The sequence below is a fragment of the Dendrobates tinctorius genome, unplaced genomic scaffold, assembly GCF_039654945.1.
Source record: "Dendrobates tinctorius isolate UK_male_01 unplaced genomic scaffold, ASM3965494v1 ptg000062l, whole genome shotgun sequence".
Taxonomy (NCBI): domain Eukaryota; kingdom Metazoa; phylum Chordata; class Amphibia; order Anura; family Dendrobatidae; genus Dendrobates; species Dendrobates tinctorius.
This window is the reverse complement of record NW_027361730.1, coordinates 15,206,038-15,228,055: the sequence shown is the minus strand read 5'-3', so window position 1 is coordinate 15,228,055 and position 22,018 is coordinate 15,206,038. Positions and strand designations below refer to the sequence as shown.

The window sequence follows — 22,018 nt, the reverse complement described above, 5'->3', positions numbered from 1 at the left end:
ATATATGAAGATCCGTCCTGTGCTCTAATGACCGTGGCCAATAAATGTCCTACTCCCTCCCCCTCTATAAAATATTTTTGTTTGAGGAAATAACGTTTATTTGCGGCGGCCGACATGAGGCTTTCCCTGAGCGACCCCTGTGCCTTCTCCAAAGCTTTTTTAGTTTCCTCTGTCGGGTTGAGTATCACCGCAGCCTCCGCAACAGACACCTCCTGGATCAGACTCTGGGTGTAGCGTCTATTTTGGCTTTTCCGTGTGCATATTTCTCTAATATATAAGCCCCTGACATAGGCTTTCATGGAATCCCAGACTATGTGTGATGATGCAGAGTACTCATTAAGTTGAAAATATTCTAGAATGGCATCATGCAAAGATCCCCCTATAAGCTGGATCCAGAAGGGATTAAGCTTCCAGATAGGTCTAGATAGGGTGAGGGGGTGTCCCCATGAAAGTGTGACATGTAGCGGCGAGTGATCAGATACACTTCTAGGCAGGTAGGCCACCCCTCGTACATATGGGGTCATGAGTGTATTCCCAATGGCCAGGTCTATCCGTGACATAGCGTGGTGGGAGCTAGAGTAGCAGGAAAACTGTCTGGCTGTGGGGTTTCGGACACGCCAAAGATCTACCATACCCAGCTCCACTAACGTTCTAGCAAATGAGGTTGAGGCTGCATCTTCTGATATGTTTCCCGAATGCAACTTATCCAAATAGGGATGCAAATATGTATTAAAATCTCCTATTAGAAGAGTCGGCGCAGGGGGAAAGGAACCCAAAATAGACAAGATTCTTTTTACTGGTTCGACTGAATAGGGCGGGGGGATGTACATGGCAACCAAAATAAATTGTATACCGTATAACGTGCAAAGCAAACATACAAATCTGCCCCCAGGGTCAACCACTGATTTAGTACATGAGAAGGGGATGGACCTGTGCACCAGCACACTGACACCCCGCGCATGGGTCGAGTACGTGGAATGATATTCATGTGAAACCCATCCCTTTCTTATCCAATGAATATTATCTTTCACCATGTGGGTCTCAGACATACACAGGATAGCCGGGAGAAATTTCTGCATATTAGTAAATATAGCACATCTCTTATTTGCATCCCCGAGCCCCCTAACATTCCACGCTACAATATTAAGTGATATCGCCATAAGAGCAGACTAAAAAATGAGAAATCGGAGCATACTCCACTCCCGAGGGAGAGAGGCAATCTCCACCATCCCTCAGTACAATGAATTGGGTGACACGGCTGACGCACATCACATCCCACAGAACAATTAGGGAATACAACAACAAACGAAAAAAACAAAGGAGGGAGAGGGAGCACTGCACACCAGTGCACAGCGCCCCTACCCCCAAACACAAGTGTAACTTGCACATTTCTCTCAAATAGAGAGAATCAGGGCTAGAAAACTCGCCCAGAGTCCATGCAGGGAGAAGGGTCCACAGCTTGTCACTGTAACGAGTGTCCACAGCAATCCGGTCAGCTCCCGCCCTGAATCCGAAATGGAATGAACAGTAGTAATTATACCAGCATAGCGTCCTAGACAAAAAGGAGTAACAACACCTGGTGGCGAAAAAAGGGAGAACTTCAAGTATTCTTCCTCCTCATGGACCTCTCATTAATATCCAGCCAGGACAGCGCCATTCCCGCCGTATCAAAAAAGTGCGTTTCTCCATTCACATCAATCCGCAGTCTAGCAGGGTACATCATGGAATATGTCATCTGTAAGTCACGTAGGCGTTTTTTAATCTCAATAAATTGCGCCCTTTTACGCTGCACCTCCAGGGAAAAATCAGGGAAAATGGAGACTTTCCTCCCATTAATAGCAAGTTCCTTAATGTCTCTGGATCTGCGCAGGATAGCATCTCTATCTTTAAAGTGTAGGAGCTTGAGCAAGATGGGACGCGGGGGTGCTCCAGGCGGGGGGGCACGTGTAGGGACCCTGTGTGCTCTCTCAATAGTAAAGAATGGGGTCAAAACATCTTTACCAAAGGTGTCCATTAGCCATTTTTCAAAAAAGCCCAGTGAGTCAGTCCCCTCCGTCCTCTCCGGAACCCCCACCAGTCGCAGATTACTTTTACGGGAGCGGTTCTCTAAATCATCCACCTTGTTCAGCAGTATTGTAATATTTTGCGTGGCTTTTCCCAGCTCCCGTGTTATTGGTGGCAATTTATCCTCCGTCGCACCAACACGCTCCTCCAGTTCCCCCACCCTAGCAGTCACCCCCCGCAGCTCTTGTTTAATACAGGCCATGTCCTTGGTGACAATCTCCATTTGATTACTTAGAGTGGCCAGTGTGGTATTGCAGGAGTTAATTGCTGCGAGGATTTCTCCCAGCGTGGGCTCAGCAGTCACAGACTCCGGCTGCTCCCCATCCCCCACTCCTTCCTCCTCCAGCACAGGCCCCTGTGTCTGCACGTGTCGGGCTGAACGGGGGCCCAGTTTACTCACTGTTCCCTCCCTGGAGAGATGATCCTCCAGCTCCATGCTGCAGCCAGCGTCTGCCTCAGTCTGTGCACTGGGCGATCGAGCAGCAGCAGGAGGCACCCTTGCATATCGTTCCAGCCTGCCAGCAGCTCCCATCGATCCACTACCGGCCGACTTGTTGTTTGCTGGCGCCATCCTGGATGTAGCAGAGGCGCGCCCCGGCATCTCCTTATCTTTTTTACTGCTGCGGTTCGACATGGCCCAAGGATCCTCCGCTGTCTAGACGCCCAGGGAGATCTTGCAGCCCTCCAGGTCAGTGGGACTCGTCAGCAGTGCCGGTAATCAGGATTTATTGTCGGATCCGGGCAGGAGCTCTCTCACTCCACGTCCTCCCTACATGAGGTCCAGGCCACGCCCCCCGCTGATCAATTTTTAACCCTTATAACTTCCTAACAAAAAAAAATTTTAGTTCCAAAATTGCGCTGATGTAAAGTAAACATGTGGGAAATGTTAGTTAAAGTTTTTTGTGTGCCGTAGCTCTGTGATTTAAGGGCATAAAAATTCAAAGTTGGAAAATTGCAAAATTTTCAAAATTTTCGCCAAATTTCCGTTTTTTTCACAAATAAGCGCAAGTTATTTGAATGAAATTTTACCACTATCGTGAAGTACAATATGTCACGAGAAAACAATGTCAGAATCACCGGGATCCATGGAAGCGTTCCAGAGTTATGACCTCATAAAGGGACAGTGGTCAGAATTGTAAAAATTGGCCCGGTCATGAACGTGCAAACCACCCTTGGGGGTGAAGGGTTAATGGAACCTACAAATGTAATGCTCCAGATTCTCAACTAGCTCAAAGGAAGGTCAGGTTTATAGCTTCTCTATTCAGCCAAACTGTTTTCAGCTGTGCTAACATACTGTCACGTGGACCCGTCCTGTGTGACGCGACCAGCAGGCCGGTAACTGAAACAACAAGACACGGCGGAAGGGAAAACAGTTACAATGGTGGGCCCTGCGATAGGGAACGGGGATGGGAGACCTCCTGCACTCCCTTGAGTCAGTGTCCCTCACATTCCTAATGTTCCCTATACAGGCTCCGTACCTGTCGCCAAGCTGGAACCTAAGAACCCTAGCTCGCCCTGCACCTATCCCTCACTAGTGAAATGGACGGTGCGGAAAGTAATCCCACCACTGCACTGAAACACACATAATGGAAGTCACAAAACAGGGAAACACCACTTTGTTGCTCTTGCTCCCAGCAACCGAGTCCACCACCAGAATGCAGCTTTCCTCCTGAATAGCTGCCACCAAGCTCTGTCAGAGCTGCAAGGAAATCCCCTCTGACTCCTTCCACAACAGGGCTCTGACTGAGCTGCCAGGACCTCTCTCTAGATCCTTCCTCCACTAAGGATGGTTGAAATGAACACTATCACCAACACTGATTGCAACACCTGACACTCTTTTATAGCAGAGCCAGAGCAATCACACCTGCTATATAATCACGTGCACTAAACTAAAGTAACCAGTGTGCAATGACCCTAACGGCCACCGGGGACAAAAACTAGAACTGAAACCACCACAGTGCAATGACCCTAATGGCCACCGGGGGCAAAACTATCTCTAAGCACACAGCTTGAGAAAAAAAAAGGTTACTAGTGCATTTATCTGTCATGATCCAGCATGGATCGTGACACATACTTGTACAAAGATTTTCAAGGGTATTCTAACCATCCATTAGCCTTCTTACACAGTTAGCAAACACAAAGTACCATAAGAACACTGGAGTGATGGTTGTTGGAAATGGGCCTCTATACACCTATGAAGATATTGCATTACAAACCAGACGTTTGCAGCTAGAATAGTCATTTACCACATTAACAATGTATAGAGTGTATTTCTGAATCATTTAATGTTAGCTTCATTTGAAAAAACTGATTTTCTTTCAAGAATAAGGAAATTTGTAAGTGACCCTAAACTTTTGAACGGTAGTGTATATGTCATCCATCCTGGCATAATGTCCCCCATCCAGGTATACATTTCCTCCATCCTATGTGCTATGTGCCCTGTTTTGTAATGCATTAAAAATGAACTACACTACTCATCTTCCCTCTTCACTTCCTCGCCTGTGCTGATTCCTCTTCTGTAGCCGGCACGGGAGCTGGCAGCTGACTTTGGCCCTGTCATGGTGCATGATGTTACTGCCATGCACCCCCAGTCACTGGTATGTCAATGTTAGCTGTCGGGCTCTGATTGGCCAGAAGCATGTAATACAGCACATGGAGACGGCAGGTTCACTGCGCCACAATATATTTCATCCGAATGTGCATCCTTGGTCGCATATACAGCTGAAATAGTTGCTGGTGCTGGCGGGCACTCCTCCACATCCAGGCCCTGGTGCAGCTACCCTGGTGACATATATGACCATGCATACCAGGATCAGTTACCTCCATATACAATACACACAAAAAGGTTGCACTCTATCATGCTAAAGCACGTCAATGTAAAATATATGTAATAAGAATAGCAATACGGCTTTTGAATATTAGGAAAAAATGAATGAGACGCTTTGCACAAAATCTGGCCAAATAATGTCTGCCCATCAACCAACGTCGAGGTGGTCTCATAAGTCTGATGGGTCCCTATCCAATGTGAACATCTCTCTTAGGCTGATGTATGAATTCCTGGGTGAATGTGGGTGACACCTCAGACCACCACATCAGGCAGCCCAACAGCTGTGTTTAAGGTAAAATGACCCTCATGCTTCCCTCAGGTACACCACCTATCTCCCAGAAAACAAAAAGATTGGCAGTCCGAAATTGGACATGCAGGATCCTTGATTCCAACGACAATTAATTGTCTGGAGCCCATACATTAGACAGTCGATATCAAATATTCCATTACTTTAAGATCCCATTAAAACAGGGGTCCTCAAACTTTTTAAACAGGGGGCCAGATCACGGTCCCTCGGACCATTGGAGGGCCGGAATATAGTTTTAAAAAAATTATGAACAAATTCCTATGAACACTGCACATATCTTATACATATCTTATAACATATATACAGCACTACAAAAACAATATACCAGCAATAAAACTGCCCACTCAGAGACATATAGACTGCATTGCTCATCAATGCAGTCTGATCAGTGCCCATCAATGCAGTCTGATCAGTGCCCATCAATGCAGTGTGATCGGTGCCCATCAGTGCAGCCTGATCAGTGCCTATCAATGCAGTCTGATCAGTGCCCATCAATGCAGCCTCACCAGTGCCCGTATTGGTTGAACTCCACTTTTACCTCATGCTCAGACTGGTGTGCTACCAGAATCCCCAATAGGCAGAATTGGTCCCTAAAATGCAGGTAAATGCCCCCAATAGGCAGCATAAGTCTCCAATAGGCAGGTAAGTGTCCTCAATAGACAGGTAAATGTCCCCAATAGGTAGCACAGGTCCTCAATAGTCAGCATAGGTCCCCAGTAGGAAGGTAAATATCCCCAATAAGTAGCACAGGTCCCCAATAGGCAGCACAGGTTCCCAATAGGCAGGTAAATCTCCCCAATAGGCAGCATAGGTCCCCAATAGGCAGCACAGGTCCCCAATAGGCAGGAAAATTTCCTCAATAGGTAGCACAGGTCCCCAAAAGGCAGCACAGGTCCCCAATAGGCAGGTAAATGTCCCTAATAGGCAGCACAGGTCCCTAATAGGCAGCACAAGTCCCCAATAGGCAGCACAGGTCCCCAATAGGCAGGAAAATGTCCCCAATAGGCAGCACAGGTCCCCAATAGGCAGAAAAAGGTCCCCAAATCCCCAAAAGGTAGCACAGGTACCCAATAGGCAGCACAGGTCCAAAATAGGCAGCATTGGTCTCCAATAGGCAGGAAAATGTCCTCAAAACGTAGCACAGGTCCCCAAAACGTAGCACAGGTCCCCAATAGGCAGGAAAATGTCCCCAAAAGGTAGCACAGGTCCCCAATAGGCAGGGCAGGTCCACAATAGGCAAGTAAATGTCCCCCCCAAAAAAAAGTACTCACCTATGTCCCCCCCTGCTCTGAAGAGGCGCCAGCTCGTCTCTATCTTCTTCTGGCACAGGCGGCGTGACGTCATCAGGCCGCGCAGGCGGCGTGATGGCAGTCACGTAGTCTGTGTGCACTGTGCTGCATATGGAGGGCTGCGCAATGCCTTTCCTCAGCACCTCGTCCCGCCCGCGATTACAGGGCCTGCTGGCGTTGAACTGCAGTGCAGTTCAATGTCGGCCTGGCCAGGGGCCGGATAAAAGTCCTCAGCAGGCCGCATGTGGCCCACGGGCCGTAGTTTGAGGACCCCTGCATTAAAACTTTAAAAAAAAAATGTAGGATGAACATAGCTTTGGCATGATTTAAAAGGGGTTCACTTACAGAATAATCCTTAAAAATAAATGTGCTCCATTTCATTAAACAACTTAAATATATTATATGGTTCCTTTATAAAGCACATGTACTGAAGTAACAAAGTTATCCGTTATTTAAAAAAGCAAGCCTTACATGTTGGGCTCTCATTAGGCATTAACCTCTTTTGTCTGCAACTGATGTCAAAATTATGACTATTTTATTTTTTTAGGAGGGTCTTGGCTTTGGGAGATGTGATCCTTCACGTGCCATCTGCACTTTCCAAGAGGATTTCCAGGAATTTGAAATGATTGATGAGGAAGAAGATGAGGATGAGGAAGAGGAGGAAGATGAGCTTCCACCTCAAGAAAACAGGAAACAAGTGGAAGTACCTCCATCACCTAGTCCTTCTCCCCTTCCACCTGAAGATGCCCTTAAAAACAGGCCATGCACCTTGAGACTCAGTGCCCCTCGAACACAGGTAAGACATTGAAAGATTGTATATATTTAAAAACTTAGGAAGACAGTATAGATTCCATGAATGCTCATATATTACACATTGAAACCACCACCTGATGAAGATGGGGTCACTGTCGAAACGCATTGTGGGCTAAAAGAAAAAGTATTCTCTGTGTGTTCCTAGCGCTCCGTGACTGTCCATCTTTTTTGCTAATATCATTCATTTTGTCTGGAACACTGAATTACCTGCTTGTTCTGCATAGAGATCAAGCCAAACACAGAAGTACAGATTCCTGTTCAGTGAAATCATTAACTATCCATAGAAGCAGATGCAGAAGTCAGTCCCCAGCAAACAAAACCTACTCTAATTTGTCAGCACTCAACTAATAGACACAAGTCTTTATATATTTTACTCACTTACATAGAGACATCATCGCTATTCTCATCGGGGCTCACAGTCTGAACTTCCTATCAGTATGTTTTTTACAGTGTGGGAGGAAACCCACACAAACACGTAGAGAACATACAAACTCATTGCAGATGTCTCCCTTAGTGGGATTTGCACCTAGGGCTCCAGCGCTGCAAGGCTACACTTCTAGCCATTTAGCCATCATGCTCTAAAGGTACAAAAAGGTTGGCAAAGCTTATATAATGTAGAACTTTCTCATGTACTTCATTCGGGAAGAGGTTTTTTTTTTTTTTTTTTAAATTGTTCAGAACGTACAAATCTGGATTTAAATTGTAGAATGGGGATTAACTATTTTTAAAGGCTATGTACACGTTAGCACAAAAATTCCTAAATTCAAAGATAAGCAACTTTCTAATTAATCTTCATTAAAAATGTACTGCCGTTTTACTACAGCAGATGTCTAAGTCCTTTTTGCAGCTTAGTGATAGTGTGGACAGGGAAGAAAGCATGTACAATCTCAGTGTGGGCAGAGAAACTAGGTGTGAAAGGGGGAAAGTACATGAAAAGAAAATGAGTGCTGGATGAAACTCCACGAATATGTATGTAAACAGTATCCTTCACACACAGTTCTGACATCCAGCCTATATTACTGGGAGAGACTCTCACAAGAAAAAAATTTGAAACTTGACGCATGCTCCAAACTGCCTATTGGGGAGTCTGAAAATGAATGAAAGAATCCTTCACACACACAGTCCTGACTTCCAGTGTATATTACTGGGAGAGATACTCTCACAAGAAAAAAATCCTTCACACACACAGTCCTGACATCCAGCCTATATTACTGGGAGAGACACTCTTCACAAGAAAAAAAATTGAAACTTGAAGCACACTGAAAACTGCCTATCAGGGGGTCTGAAAATGAATGAACAAATCCTTCACACACATAGTCGTGACATCCAGCCTATATTACTGGGAGAGACACTCTCACAAGAAAAAAATTTGTAGCAGGCTGAAAAGTGTATTTCAGGGGAGGGGTCTGAAAATGAATGACGGAATCAAGACTGCAGACTGAAACTGAAACAATTTTATTAACTAAAGGTAATCACTAACTTGTATAAAATAATTTTGTCCATGCCAAAGGTATAGCTTTAAAAGTAGTGGTTTTCTGTTATTTAAAGGGCTAGTCTGAAAATTGTAAGGTATCTTCTAACCAAAAGATAAGGGATAACTTACTGATCGCTGGAGGTCTTAGCACTCAACCCCTCTGGTGAGCCTGAGAATAGGCACTGGATCCTACAAGAAGCCTGACACTGAATAGCACTATCTTTAGTGGAGCGGATGTGTGTTTTCTCCACTTTTGCTTCATTAATTGTCTATGAGAGTGCCGGAAAAAGCCGAGTACGGTTCTTGGCTATTTAAGGCAGAACCATATACAGGTGCTTCTCACAAAATTAGAATATCATCAAAAAGTTAATTTATTTTAGTTCTTCAATGCAAAAAGTGAAACTCATATATTATATAGAGTGATTACAAACAGAGTGATCTATTCCAAGTGTTTATTTCTGTTAATGTTGATGATTATGGCTTACAGCCAATAAAAACCCAAAAGTCATTATCTCAGTAAATTAGAAAAATTAACAAAAAAACACCTGCAAAGGCTTCCGAAGCGTTTAAAAAGGTCCCTTAGTCTGTTTCAGTAGGCTCCACAATCATGGGGAAGACTGCTGACTTGACAGATGTCCAGAAGGCAGTCACTGACACACTCCTCCAGGAAAGTAAATTTTGCATTTCATTTGGAAATCAATGTCCCAGAGTCTGGAGGAAGAGTGGAGAGGTACACAATCCAAGCTGCTTGAGGTCTAGTGTGAAATTTCCCCAAACAATCACTGATTGTGTAGCCATGTCATCTGCTGGTGTAGGTCCACTGTGTTTTATCAAGACCAAAGTCAGTGCAGCCATCTATCAGGAAATTTTAGAGCACTTCATGCTTCCTTCTGCTGACAAGCTTTTTGGAAATTGAAATTTCATTCTCCAGCAGGACTTGGCCCCTGTCCACACTGCCAAAAGTAATAATACCAGGTTTATAAGCAACAGTATCACTGTGCTTGATTGGCCAGCAAACTCTCCTGACCTTAACCCCATAGAGAATCTATGGGGTATTGTCAAGAGGAAGATCAGAGACACCAGACCCAACAATGCAGACGAGCTGAAGGCTCCTGGGCTTCCATAACACCTCAGCAGTGTCACAGGCTGATCGCCTCCATGCCATGCCGCATTGATGCAAAAGGAGCCCCGACCAAGTATTGAGTGCATTTACTGAACATACATTTCAGTAGATCAACATTTCAGATTTTAAAATCATTTTTCAAGCTGGTGTTATAAAGTATTCTAATTTACTGAGATAATGACTTTTGGGTTTGCATTGGCTGTAAGCCATAATCATCAACATTAATAAACACTTGAAATAGATCACTCTGTAATGACTCTACATAATATATGAGTTTCACTTTTTGTGTTGAAGAGCTGAAATAAATGAACTTTTTGATGATATTCTAATTTTGTGAGAAGCACCTGTATATTGAATGAAGCTGAGTTTGCGCATGCACACCTTTGCTTCATTGAAGACTTGGCTCTACAGTGCTTGGTTCCTGGGATCTAGAGCCTCCTTCTCTAAATCATTGGGGGTCGAACCCCTTCAATCAGTAAGAGTTATTCCATGGATAAACGATACCACTTAAGGCCTCTTTCACACTTCCGTTTTTTACAATCAGTCAAAATCCGCCAGGCTTTGAAAAAAACGGATACGCATGTTTTTTTTTTTTTTTTGCGGATCCGTTTTTTTTCCCCATTGACTTCCATTATTGTCGGATTTTGACGGATTGTCGTCCGTTGCATCCGTTTTTGTGAGGATCCGCCATAAGGTTGCTGTCCGTTAACATCCTCAAAGATTTCCAAACGGAGCTTGCAACGTTTTTTTGGCCGGCGGATCCTCCAGACACTGAATTACCCCGAAATGCTGTCTGGGTGCCGGACAAAAAAAAAAAAAAAATTTTCTGTCTCTCTCTCTCCGCCAGCGGTTCCTTTAAATTTCCTCATTTTGCGGATCCGTCAAAAAACGGATCCTGTGGCATCCGTTCACATCAGTTAATAACGGATCCGCTTCTCAGCCTTTTTGGCGGATTGTAACTGACACAAAAAACTGAAGTGTGAAAGAGGCCTAACTTTTATATAAACTAGTAACACATCTTAAAAGAAATTTATAACAATGAAAAGGTGGATCTATAAATTATACTTGATTGCCTCCATTAACATATGGCATAGTCAACATGTCTCATCTTAACAATGAAGCTATGCCTACTTTTGTAGGTTTTACATGCTGGGACAAGAGATAAATAACAAAAATGTCTGAGAATTAAAAAAAAAAAAATTATTTGTGCTGTTAAAAAGAGTGTTAAATTGTTAGAAATATCAGTGAGGCTTATTATGACAATAAAGTAAAGTCTGGCTCCCTTAGGGTGAGTGCACACAGTGTGAATTCACCTGCGGATTTTTCAGCGCGGATTTGCAGGTAAAGTGACCTGCGGATTTGCCAGCGGTTTTCCCCTGCGCTTTGACACCTGGACAATGGAACAGGTGTCAAACCGCTGCGGAATCCGCAGAAAGAATTGACATGCTGTGGATTTAAAACCGCAGCAAATCCCCGCCGAAAAATCTGCACCGTGGGCACTGCGGTTTTGAAATCCCATTGGCTAACATGGTACTGTACATTGCTTGCGGATCTGCTGCGGATCCGCAGCGTGTGCACATACCCTTATTTTCATTTACCTTTCAGATTTTCTTTTGTTGACCTTTTCCTTACTTTTCTCCATCCATTTGGATTCCAGTTTTTTTTTTATTCTTAGAATTTGTATAGTTAATATTTACTGGAGATACACCACTAAACATTACTGGAGATACACCACTAATGCGTTTAATCAGTTCCTTCCTTCTCCTCTTATAATCACTAGATTTTCTTGCATTGCCTTGTATTTTTTTATATATTTATTAATAATTGTAGGGAATTGACATCTTGGGAAAACTAATATAAATACATGCATTTTGTTTTCACTTTAAGAAAGAAAAAAAACATTTTAGATACACTCTGTTGAGCCTTTTGGCTTCTAGATCCACTAAGGCCATGTGCACACGATGCAGATTTGCAGCGTTTCCACAGCGGATTTTACCGCGCAGAAACATTGCATATCCGCATTGTGATGTACAGTACCTTTAAAATGAATGAAAAAAAAAAACCTCTGTGCAGACGCTGCGGATTTTTCCGCGCGGTTTTCCTGCGGTACAAAATCCGCAGCATGTTGCTTCTTTTGTGCGGTTTTCTATCTCCCCTGTTACCAAATCCGCAGGGGGAAGACCGCAATGGAAAACCGCACAAAAACCGCATGAAAACCGCGTGAAAAATGGAAGAAATCCGCAGGAAAAATGCAGGTCATTTGACCTGCGGTTTTCTTCCATTCTGCACGGAAAAATCCGCAGGGCTCAAAACCCCGTCTGCACTCAGCCTAAGAATCACTGTTTTCTTCTGGCTGCAGAATGAGTAAATAGTGTATCTGTCAGTGAGCTTCTTTGGACAACTGGGTTGGTAGACCCATCTCTTGAACTTTCTTCTAAACTGATTTATGGTCATATCAAATGTGAACTTTGCATTGAGCTACTCCTCTGCTATTCCTTCTACAAGCGTATAAATAAATTGATAACTGGGTGTTACCGGTTGGTGGTGTGTCTCTACACACTGACGCTGTTTAGCAGGTGCTGACTGTACAGCTTTGCACTTTGGACATAGCCATGCCCCTTTGCCAAGGAAAATGGCCTCATCTACTTGTCAGTTTATTTATAAAGTTCCAGTAGAAATAACAAACGAAAGATCTCAATTCTTATGAGAGTTTACGAAAATGTACTTTTTGTGGTTATTTTGCCATATGTTGGGTGCCACCAATTACATTGGATTATTTTGAGATATTCTATTCTCTGAATCTCAGGACACACTTAACAACAACGGTGGATTCATTTCTCAGAGTGAAAGCTGGGCAGATCCTGAGAGGAATGAGACTGGTGAGAGAGTTAGACTCATTCTTTGCATGGCTGTCTATAAGTACTTTCCTGGATTTCTTCATTTGTATTAGTTTTATGTTGTCCTCATGGGTGACAATGTTTCTTTTTTCATGTTAAAATAATTTGCTGTAGAATGAAATTCATTTATTTGCTCCCTTCACCTCATGTTTTGATATCACTGTCTTTTTCACAAGGTGCGATATGCTTGTTGCATGCCTTTTTTGAGTTTAAACTGCCCATATGCAATTATTGATTGTCAGTATATAATAAACTAATGACTCAAATTTTCAATCTACAGAACTGGCATCCCATACCCAGATTACCCATGCAGATCTGGTAACACAAAAAGAAGATGACCGTGAAAATATTGAGACCGATTTGGATAGTGAAGAAGTCACTGAGGTTTCAAGGATTGTTCCAGATAGACATCATGTATCTAGCCAAGGAGGGCCCTGGTCATCAGATTTAGAGTTGAGAGTATCTGCACCACCGCAAGAAAATCTGGAAGATTTGATCCCTGAGCAGAGAGGAAACACAAGAGGGCATCCATCAAATTCTTCTAATGAAACAACTTCTCCATCTTCAGATCCTGGAATTGAGGCTGATTTGACTAGTCGTGGTCGATTCCTGCTTACAGGACATTGTAGTCAGGATCTGAGTTCCCCAGGCTCGGATTCAGACATAGAAGGTGAAATAGAAGCAGCATTTGCTTGTGAGGGAGGTAGACTTGTTGGTAATATGATTTCATCAATATCAGAAACAGAACTGGACTTAACCAGTGAGTCAAGCAGTGGAAGGTCATCTCACCTTACCAACTCTATTGAAGAGGCAAGTTCTCCAACCTCTGATCCAGAACCAGATCATGTGGGTGACAGAGGTCGTCAAGGAATCAAAGACTCTATCTTACTTGACAAAGAAGAGCGTGGACCATTGATGATGGAACCAGAAGAGAAATATAGCACATGGAATGAAGAAGGTCTGTGTCAGGAGAAAGCCGATCAGAACAAACGTAGTCTGGAAAGTATACGGCGCTCATTCTATTTACCGGTTGGGCCTAAGCTTATGCCAGAAACAGATGCTAATAGTGAATATGACTCAGACTCTGAATCAGAAGCTGACCTAAGTGAGGACTCAGACTCCCCTTGGCTGCTCAGCAACCTGGTAAATAAGATGATTTCTGAAGGATCATATCCCATTTCATGTCCAGATGAGTGTTTTCAAAGGCAGACAAGTCCATCATGTGATACTCTTTCTCCTGCCTCTGAGCTGGATCCCGAGACAGTTGATGCAGACATTGAGGCTGAACTTGCAAGTTCCAAGGAGCCCTCAGCAGAGCTAGAAACAAATGAACAGAGTATAGAGTTGGTAGATATGGAGACACTACAACATTCTCTTAATCGTCTTGATATAGAGGAAAATGGTCCAGGTTTGTATGTTCTGCATGACTCATGTGACACTGTAACTCCAATTTTTGAGGGACTTCCTGTACAACTGGAGGGATTATCCCATACAACAAAGTGTCGTCCACAGTCTCCAGGGCATATAACTGAACAGAAACCTTGGCCTGGCACAGAACAAATTCTTCAGGAACGAAGAGATGGTTGGGATATTGATCGTGACTTAGATTCTGGCATTCTAGAGGATAATGATCTTTGTGATGATCTTTGTCAAGAGCTGGACCAAAGTCAACCCACAATCGACATTTCAACAGCAAAAACTAATCATGGCTTTAATCTAGATTTTACGGGTGAGGAAGCTGAAGATATTCCATATTACAGAAGTCTAAAGAGTTCTCCTTACCATAATTATGCTGGAGAAGAAACTTTTCTGGAGCGGTCTACAGCTGAATCGAGAATACTAGATGACTCTTTGGCTTATGATTCAATGAAATACACTTTGGTGGTGGATGAGCACACCCAGCTTGAGCTGGTTAGTCTCCAGAGATGTACATCTATACTGAGTGATGGCAGTGATCTTCTTAGAGCATGTGATGCATGTGACTTAGAAGAAGATGAATTTGGAGATGATGTGGAAGTTCATGAAAATGAATCTTCATCTGAAGACTCATCACCAGAGCCTAACATGCCTTTCTCCAAGAAGTTTCTCAATGTTTTTGTTAACAGCACATCACGATCATCAAGTAAGTTAATGATTTATGACAAGTAAGTGTGTGATGAATCGTTAGTTTGTAATTTTAAATAGGTCTTGTTGTCTTGAGGTGTCTGTTTTAGTTAAAGACGTTGTCCGGGACTTTTATTTTGATGGCCTACCCTTATGACAGGTCATCAATATCTAATCGTTGTGGGCGCGACACCTGGCAGCCCTGCCGATCGACTGTTTTCGGTGCCAACCAGATGTGCTTTGTTGCAGAGCAGAATTACACAGCTCTGTCAAATGCATAGTGGCTTCGCCGGAGTACTGCAAATCCACCCCCCATTGATTTGAATAGGGGGCAGATGTACAGTAACTGTCCATGGCCATGATTCAGTTGACTGAGCTGTGCGTCTCCACAATTGATCATATGTGTCAGTCGGCGTCAGGAACAGCTGAATGTCAGCAGAATGTGGCACCCCCACCAATCTGCTATTGTTTACCTATCCTTATCATAAGGATATTGTCTGATGTATGTACAGTGTTTTATTTATTGTGTTTTGTACGATTTGTTGAATATGTTGTTAATTTGTCTTCTCACAGGCACCGAGTCATTTGGGTTATTTTCTTGTGTACTCAATGGAGAAGAGCGAGAACAAACACACAGAGCAGTTTTCAGGTATGAGAATTTTACCCCATATGACTTCATTATTAAGTATGTTCTTAACTTTGTTATTGGACCTCCTGCATTATAAACTCTTCCGAAGTACCCATCTCGAGCATCATTTTTCTTTACAATTTATCCAGTAAAATTTCTCAATTTATTAGAAATTTACAAATCAATTTTACTATTAATTGTCAAAAGACTTTAAACATAACTTATAAAAACAGAGTTTAAATATACCTGCAATTTACAGCAAACATTAATACCACCTATACAGTTGTGACCAAAAGTATTGACACCCCTGCAATTCTGTCAGATAATACTCAGTTTCTTCCTGAAAATGATTGCAAACACATTCTTTGGTATTATTATCTTCATTTAATTTGTCTTAAATGAAAAAAACACAAACGAGAATGAAGCAAAAAGCAAAACATTGATCATTTCACACAAAATTCCAAAAATGGGCCAGACAAAAGTATTGGCACCCTCAGCCTAATACTTGGTTGCACAACCTTTAGCCAAAATAACTGCGACCAACCACTTCCGGTAACTATCACTGAGTTTCTTACAATGCTCTGCTGGAATTTTAGACCATTCTTCTTTGGCAAACTGCTCCAGGTCCCTGATATTTAAAGGGTGCCTTCTCCAAACTGCCATTTTTAGATCTCTCCACAGGTGTTCTATGGGATTCAGGTCTGGACTCATTGCTGGCCACTTTAGAAGTCTCCACTGCTTTCTCTCAAACCTTTTTCTAGTGCTTTTTGAAGTGTGTTTGGGTCATTGTCCTGCTGGAAGACCCATGACCTCTGAGGGAGACCCAGCTTTCTCACACTGGGCCCTACATTATGCTGCAAAATTTGTTGGTAGTCTTCAGACTTCATAATGCCATGCGCACGGTCAAGCAGTCCAGTGCCAGAGGCAGCAAAGCAACCCCAAAACATCAGGGAACCTCCGCCATGTTTGACTGTAGGGACCGTGTTCTTTTCTTTGAATGCCTCTTTTTTTCTCCTGTAAACTCTATGTTGATGCCTTTGCCCAAAAAGCTCTACTTTTGTCTCATCTGACCAGAGAACATTCTTCCAAAACGTTTTAGGCATTTTCAGGTAAGTTTTGGCAAACTCCAGCCTGGCTTTTTTATGTCTCGGGGTAAGAAGTGGGGTCTTCCTGGGTCTCCTACCATACTGTCCCTTTTCATTCAGACGCCGACGGATAGTACGGGTTGACACTGTTGTACCCTCGGACTGCAGGGCAGCTTGAACTTGTTTGGATGTTAGTCGAGGTTCTTTATCCAACATCCGCACAATCTTGCGTTGAAATCTCTTGTCAATTTTTCTTTTCCGTCCACATCTAGGGAGGTTAGCCACAGTGCCATGGGCTTTAAACTTCTTGATGACAGTGCGCACGGTAGACACAGGAACATTCAGGTCTTTGGAGATGGACTTGTAGCCTTGAGATTGCTCATGCTTCCTCACAATTTGGTTTCTCAAGTCCTCAGACAGTTCTTTGGTCTTCTTTCTTTTCTCCATGCTCAATGTGGTACACACATGGACACAGGACAGAGTTTGAGTCAACTTTAATCCATCTCAACTGGCTGCAAGTGTGATTTAGTTATTGCCAACACCTGTTAGGTGCCACAGATAAGTTACAGGTGCTGTTAATTACACAAATTAGAGAAGCATCACATGATTTTTCGAACAGTGCCAATACTTTTGTCCACCCTCTTTTTTATGTGTGGTGTGGAATTATATCCAATTTGGCTTTAGGACAATTCTTTTTGTGTTTTTTAATTTAAGACAAATGAAGATAATAATACCAAAGAATTTGTGTTTGCAATCATTTTCAGGAAGAAACTGAGTATTATCTGACAGAATTGCAGGGGTGGCAATACTTTTGGCCACAACTGTAGGTGAGGTTAATAACATTGATTACTTAGAATGGCAATGGTCAAAGAGTAAGATATATTGGACAGACTGCAAGTGAACACTGAGTACTTGAAGTACATATGTTGCAAATAGGAAAAAGTGGCAAGAGTATTGATCTGAGCGACTTCACTAAGGTTCTTCTGAGGTATCTCCAAGTGGTTCAGGGAAAGACAACAATTGAACCAGCAAAGAATTTATGAACCCTCAAGAATACATCACAATTAATTGATGTGCGTGTGGAACAAAGACCAGGCCGTCTGTTGCAATCCTACAGAATGGCCTTATTTGGTAGGATAATGTTCCTTGTCACACTGCAACAATTGTTCAGGAATGGTTTGAGAGAGGTGACAAAGCGTTTATGGTATTGACTTGGCCTCCAAATTCCTTAGATTTGAGTCCGATCAACTGTTTATGGGTTGCGCTGAAAACAAATTGAATCTGTGGAGGTCCCACCCGACAACTTACAAGAATGCTGCTAATATCTTGGTGGCCAATACCGCAGGACAATCTTAGGCTAGGGCTACACAGTCAACATGTGTTGCATGACACTGAAATCACAGCGATTGGCTCTTACGTAACACATGTCTTTGTGTAGCTCCAGCCTAAGGCCCCGTTCACACGTTCAGTATTTGGTCAGTATTTTACAGCAGTATTTGTAAGCCAAAACCAATAGTGGGTGATAAATACAGAAGTGGTGACGGGTTTCTGTTATACTTTTCCTCTGAATTTTCCACTCCTGATTTTGGCTTACAAATACTGATGTAAAATACTGACCTAAGATGTTATTTGGACGAGTCAAAGCTGTTTTGGCAAAAAAGAGGGGAGACATGTATATTAGGCAGTTGTTTTAAATATTGTGGCTGATTGAAAGTATCATGTTATTTTAACCCTTGTAATCATAGGTGTTATCTGTTGATTTCTCTTTGCAAAAATTATTTTGTTACCAGTAAAGGTTATGATGTTGACAAGTGAATAAACTTTACTGAAAGTAAAGCATTATCCTTCTATAAAAAGGTTGCTTCCATGTCATCATTTCCATCATAAATCCCAAAATTAATTGATTTGTTCTTCAATTTTTAGTCTAAGTAATCATAAAAGCGTAATTGGATATAGGAGATTATCTTCAGAATAGCCAAATGGCATCATATAGTAATGTGAAAATAACAGAGTTACAAATTACTGCCAACAATTACTGCCCAGAATACCAAGAAAGCGTAGCAACTGTATCATACAGACCCCATCTGTACACATGATATCTACCATTAGTAGCAAATTGTACACAGCATAGTCAGCACACAGAGCATTCTGTGTAGTCACTGGCCAAATCGACATTCATTGAACATTCTTTTTTTTTGGTCTGCAAAAAAATCATTGTTGGGTACTAAGCCCAGTAAAATCGCTAATGGCCTAAGATTAGACTCATAGAACCAATGGTCCAAACTGATAGAGAACTATTTAGACAAAAACCACCAAGATTAAACATTTGCATCTACAGAGAAGCAGGGCTGTAGAAGTTGGTAAGCCAAACCTCCGACTCCAACTCCGACTCCTCAATTTTCATGTCTCCGAGATGGCAGCTTCAATATTAAAAAGCTGGTCACACTTGTCAAACACTATGTTTGACGAGTGTGACCAACCTGTCAATCACTTTCCAAGCGATGCTTCAAATCGCTTGGAAAGTGCTTGAATATCGCACGCGAAAATCGCGAACATAATCGCGATAAAATCGTGCTGGAAAAAAACATGCGATTTCTGGGAAGGAGTCCGGTTTTGAGTGTCCGGTTTAAAACGCTGCGTGGGCACATAGCCTAAATATCACCTTTAGGCTGTGTGCCCACGTTGCATTTAAGCGTTTCCGCAGCGCTTTTAGATGCGCGTTTCTGCTGCGGAAACGCTTAAGAAAATGTAATCATAATGGAATCCGTACATGTTGTGCTAATGGTGCGTTTTTTTCCGCTGCGGAGACGCTAAGCAGAAAAAAGACGCAGCATGTTCATTAATTTTGCAGAAACGCACGCCTTTCCGCATACATTCAATTGTTTTACAAAAACGCATAGGAAAACGCATGCGAAAATGCTTAACAAAAGCATCAAAAATGCTTACAAAAGCGCTTCATAAACCGCATACATTTTCCCTGGAAGAGGGTGTGCGTTTCCGCTCGGGAATATTCTGCATGAAAAACGCTATGTGGGCACATAGCCTTACAGGTGTTTTGAGTGCCGGTGTTTATTACTTTCTGTGACTCTGTTTTTTAGGTTTATTCCTCGTCATGAAGATGAGCTTGAACTAGATGTTGATGACCCATTACTGGTAGAATGTGAGGATGGTTCATGGTGTCGTGGTTATAACATGAGGACGGGAGAGAGGGGGATCTTCCCCTCATTTTATGCCCATGAAGTTGTATGTCCAGTGAAGGAGAATGTTGGTAAGGTTCTTCATAAGTTGGATATATTTTCAGTCATTATGCCTCCAGTCTTGAACAGATAAATATGATTTTGTGTTTTAAAGGGGGATTCCCATCTCATACATTTATCTCATATTCCATAAATGCCTAATAGACGCATGTCCGGTTTATGAAACCGCACCTTTGTTGACAAGTAGGGTCCCGCAAACCCTATCCTGCCTGTGGATATGAGATAAATATCTAAGCTAAGAATATACCTTAATGTATGTGGACATCAGATAGTTGATAGTATGTAATTATTTATATGCTGGCCATAAGTGCAGATTTGGGATTCCAGTATTTTACCTCATTATGCCTTATTTACAAAGGCCATTTTGAGCTTATACATTTCATTATTTGCCACTTGTGACAGTTTTTAACTGTTGCCTTTTATGGGAAAAGTTGCAAAAGGAGCTGAAGGAATCGACTCTGACTCCTTTATAGAGAAACGACTAAAAGATGCCTTTCCATATACGCTATTTTCTCTGGAATTCACTGTGGACCTTACACACAGAATGCCCTCCGAGACCCATGTTGGTCGCCATGCTTAAAGGGATTTTCCCATGAACAAAAGTTCATTTTAATCAATAGATCTTGGAATAATAATAAGTTCCACAATTGGATGTGTTTAAATTATATGTCCCTGTGCTGAGATAATCGTATAAATGTGCCCCTGCTGTGTACTGTGTAATGACTGTGTCTGACTGTACAGGGACATGGTCTGATCATACCACATCTCCTGGGCAGGGGAGGAAGCAAAAGAGAGTATACAGACAGGACAGCGTGGGATCACAGCTGATTCTTTTTTTGAAGTAAAACATTGCTTAAAAACAGGCAGGGAAATTTTTTCCCTCACAAAAAGAATCAGCCGTGATCCCCTGCTGTCCTGTCTGTATAGTCTCTTTTGCTTCCTCCACTGCCCAGGAGCTGTTGTGTGATCAGACCATGTCCCTGTACGGTGAGACACAGCCATTACACAGTACACAGCAGGGGGACATGTATAAATTCATCTCTTAACACGAACATTGTATTTAAACACATTCAATTGTGGAAATTATTGTTATTCCAAGATGTATGAATGAAAATGAAATTTTGTTTGTGGGTAAACACCTTTAACTGGCATGACAGCAATTTGGTATAACAAAGGACGCACTATGTATGAGAAATCAGGTTTAAGAACACCACTATCTCCATCTTTCCAGAATTAGATGCTTAGATGTTTTATAATTGCTAACTGCCCTTTATCTACAGTATGTTTCTACCATATTAATAATACATTAAATAATTTCTGTACAGTGATTAAAGGCAATTCTCCTTGGGTCCAGATGTTTGATGTGCAGTTTCTGGGTTCTGTTGAAGTTCCACATCACCAGGGCAATGGTATTCTGTGTGCAGCCATGCAAAAGGTAAGGAAGTAAGATAATAGGCTGTGGTTCTGGGTTTCCATATATCCCAGCTTCTAATAACATTTACCATGCATTTTAATCAAAGCCATATGGCTAATTGGAAGAAAGTATAATGCAAAAATAAGTAATGCTATTGCAATTAGAGGGCTTTAGACAATATTAGGCAAGGAATATTTAGCAGCTGTATCAGGAAGACTAGTATTTTACCAAATTCTTACTAAGTATTATAATGGTTATAATTGGATACATGCAGTACTGAAATACATGTTTCCCATCAGGATACAGTATATCCATTGCTTTACAGGTTTGTTAGTCTTTAAAGAGGCCCGTTCACCAGTTTTTGCAAGTTAAATTGGCCACATCATGGAATAGTGACTGGAGAGCTGTGCAAAATGTAGCTTTTAATTTTTAATCTCCATTGCTGAGATACTAGTTTTATAAGTTTACATTCCAATTTCTCTTTCATCCAAGAGGGCATTAGCAGAGATTCTTCTCTAGGGGCATGTATTTTTACTGTTGCATGACATTGACCAATCATAAGCAGGAACGAAAGAGAATATGCCTCCAGAGAATGTCAGATCTGGCTTTTTCTGAGACATGTAATAAACAGCCCTGCTCTCCTTCTCTGATGTCACTGTCTGCATCTACTGTAATTGCAAACTGGGAGGGGAGAAGTGTAGAGATGTGTATCATTACAAAAACTTCAAATTTCTGCG

At 42.3% G+C, this 22,018-nt stretch overlaps 1 protein-coding gene across 1 annotated transcript in view; it reads left to right on the top strand.

The window, feature by feature from the left end:
• The window catches only part of MAPK8IP2 (mitogen-activated protein kinase 8 interacting protein 2), a 119,833-nt gene that overhangs the window by 74,598 nt on the left and 23,217 nt on the right, over positions 1–22,018 (top strand). The window contains exons 3-8 of the mRNA XM_073579312.1: positions 7,035–7,283; positions 12,704–12,776; positions 13,075–14,916; positions 15,471–15,546; positions 19,709–19,878; positions 21,193–21,302. Coding sequence (XP_073435413.1) covers positions 7,035–7,283; positions 12,704–12,776; positions 13,075–14,916; positions 15,471–15,546; positions 19,709–19,878; positions 21,193–21,302 — 2,520 coding nt within the window. The remainder of the gene's footprint in view (positions 1–7,034; positions 7,284–12,703; positions 12,777–13,074; positions 14,917–15,470; positions 15,547–19,708; positions 19,879–21,192; positions 21,303–22,018) is intronic.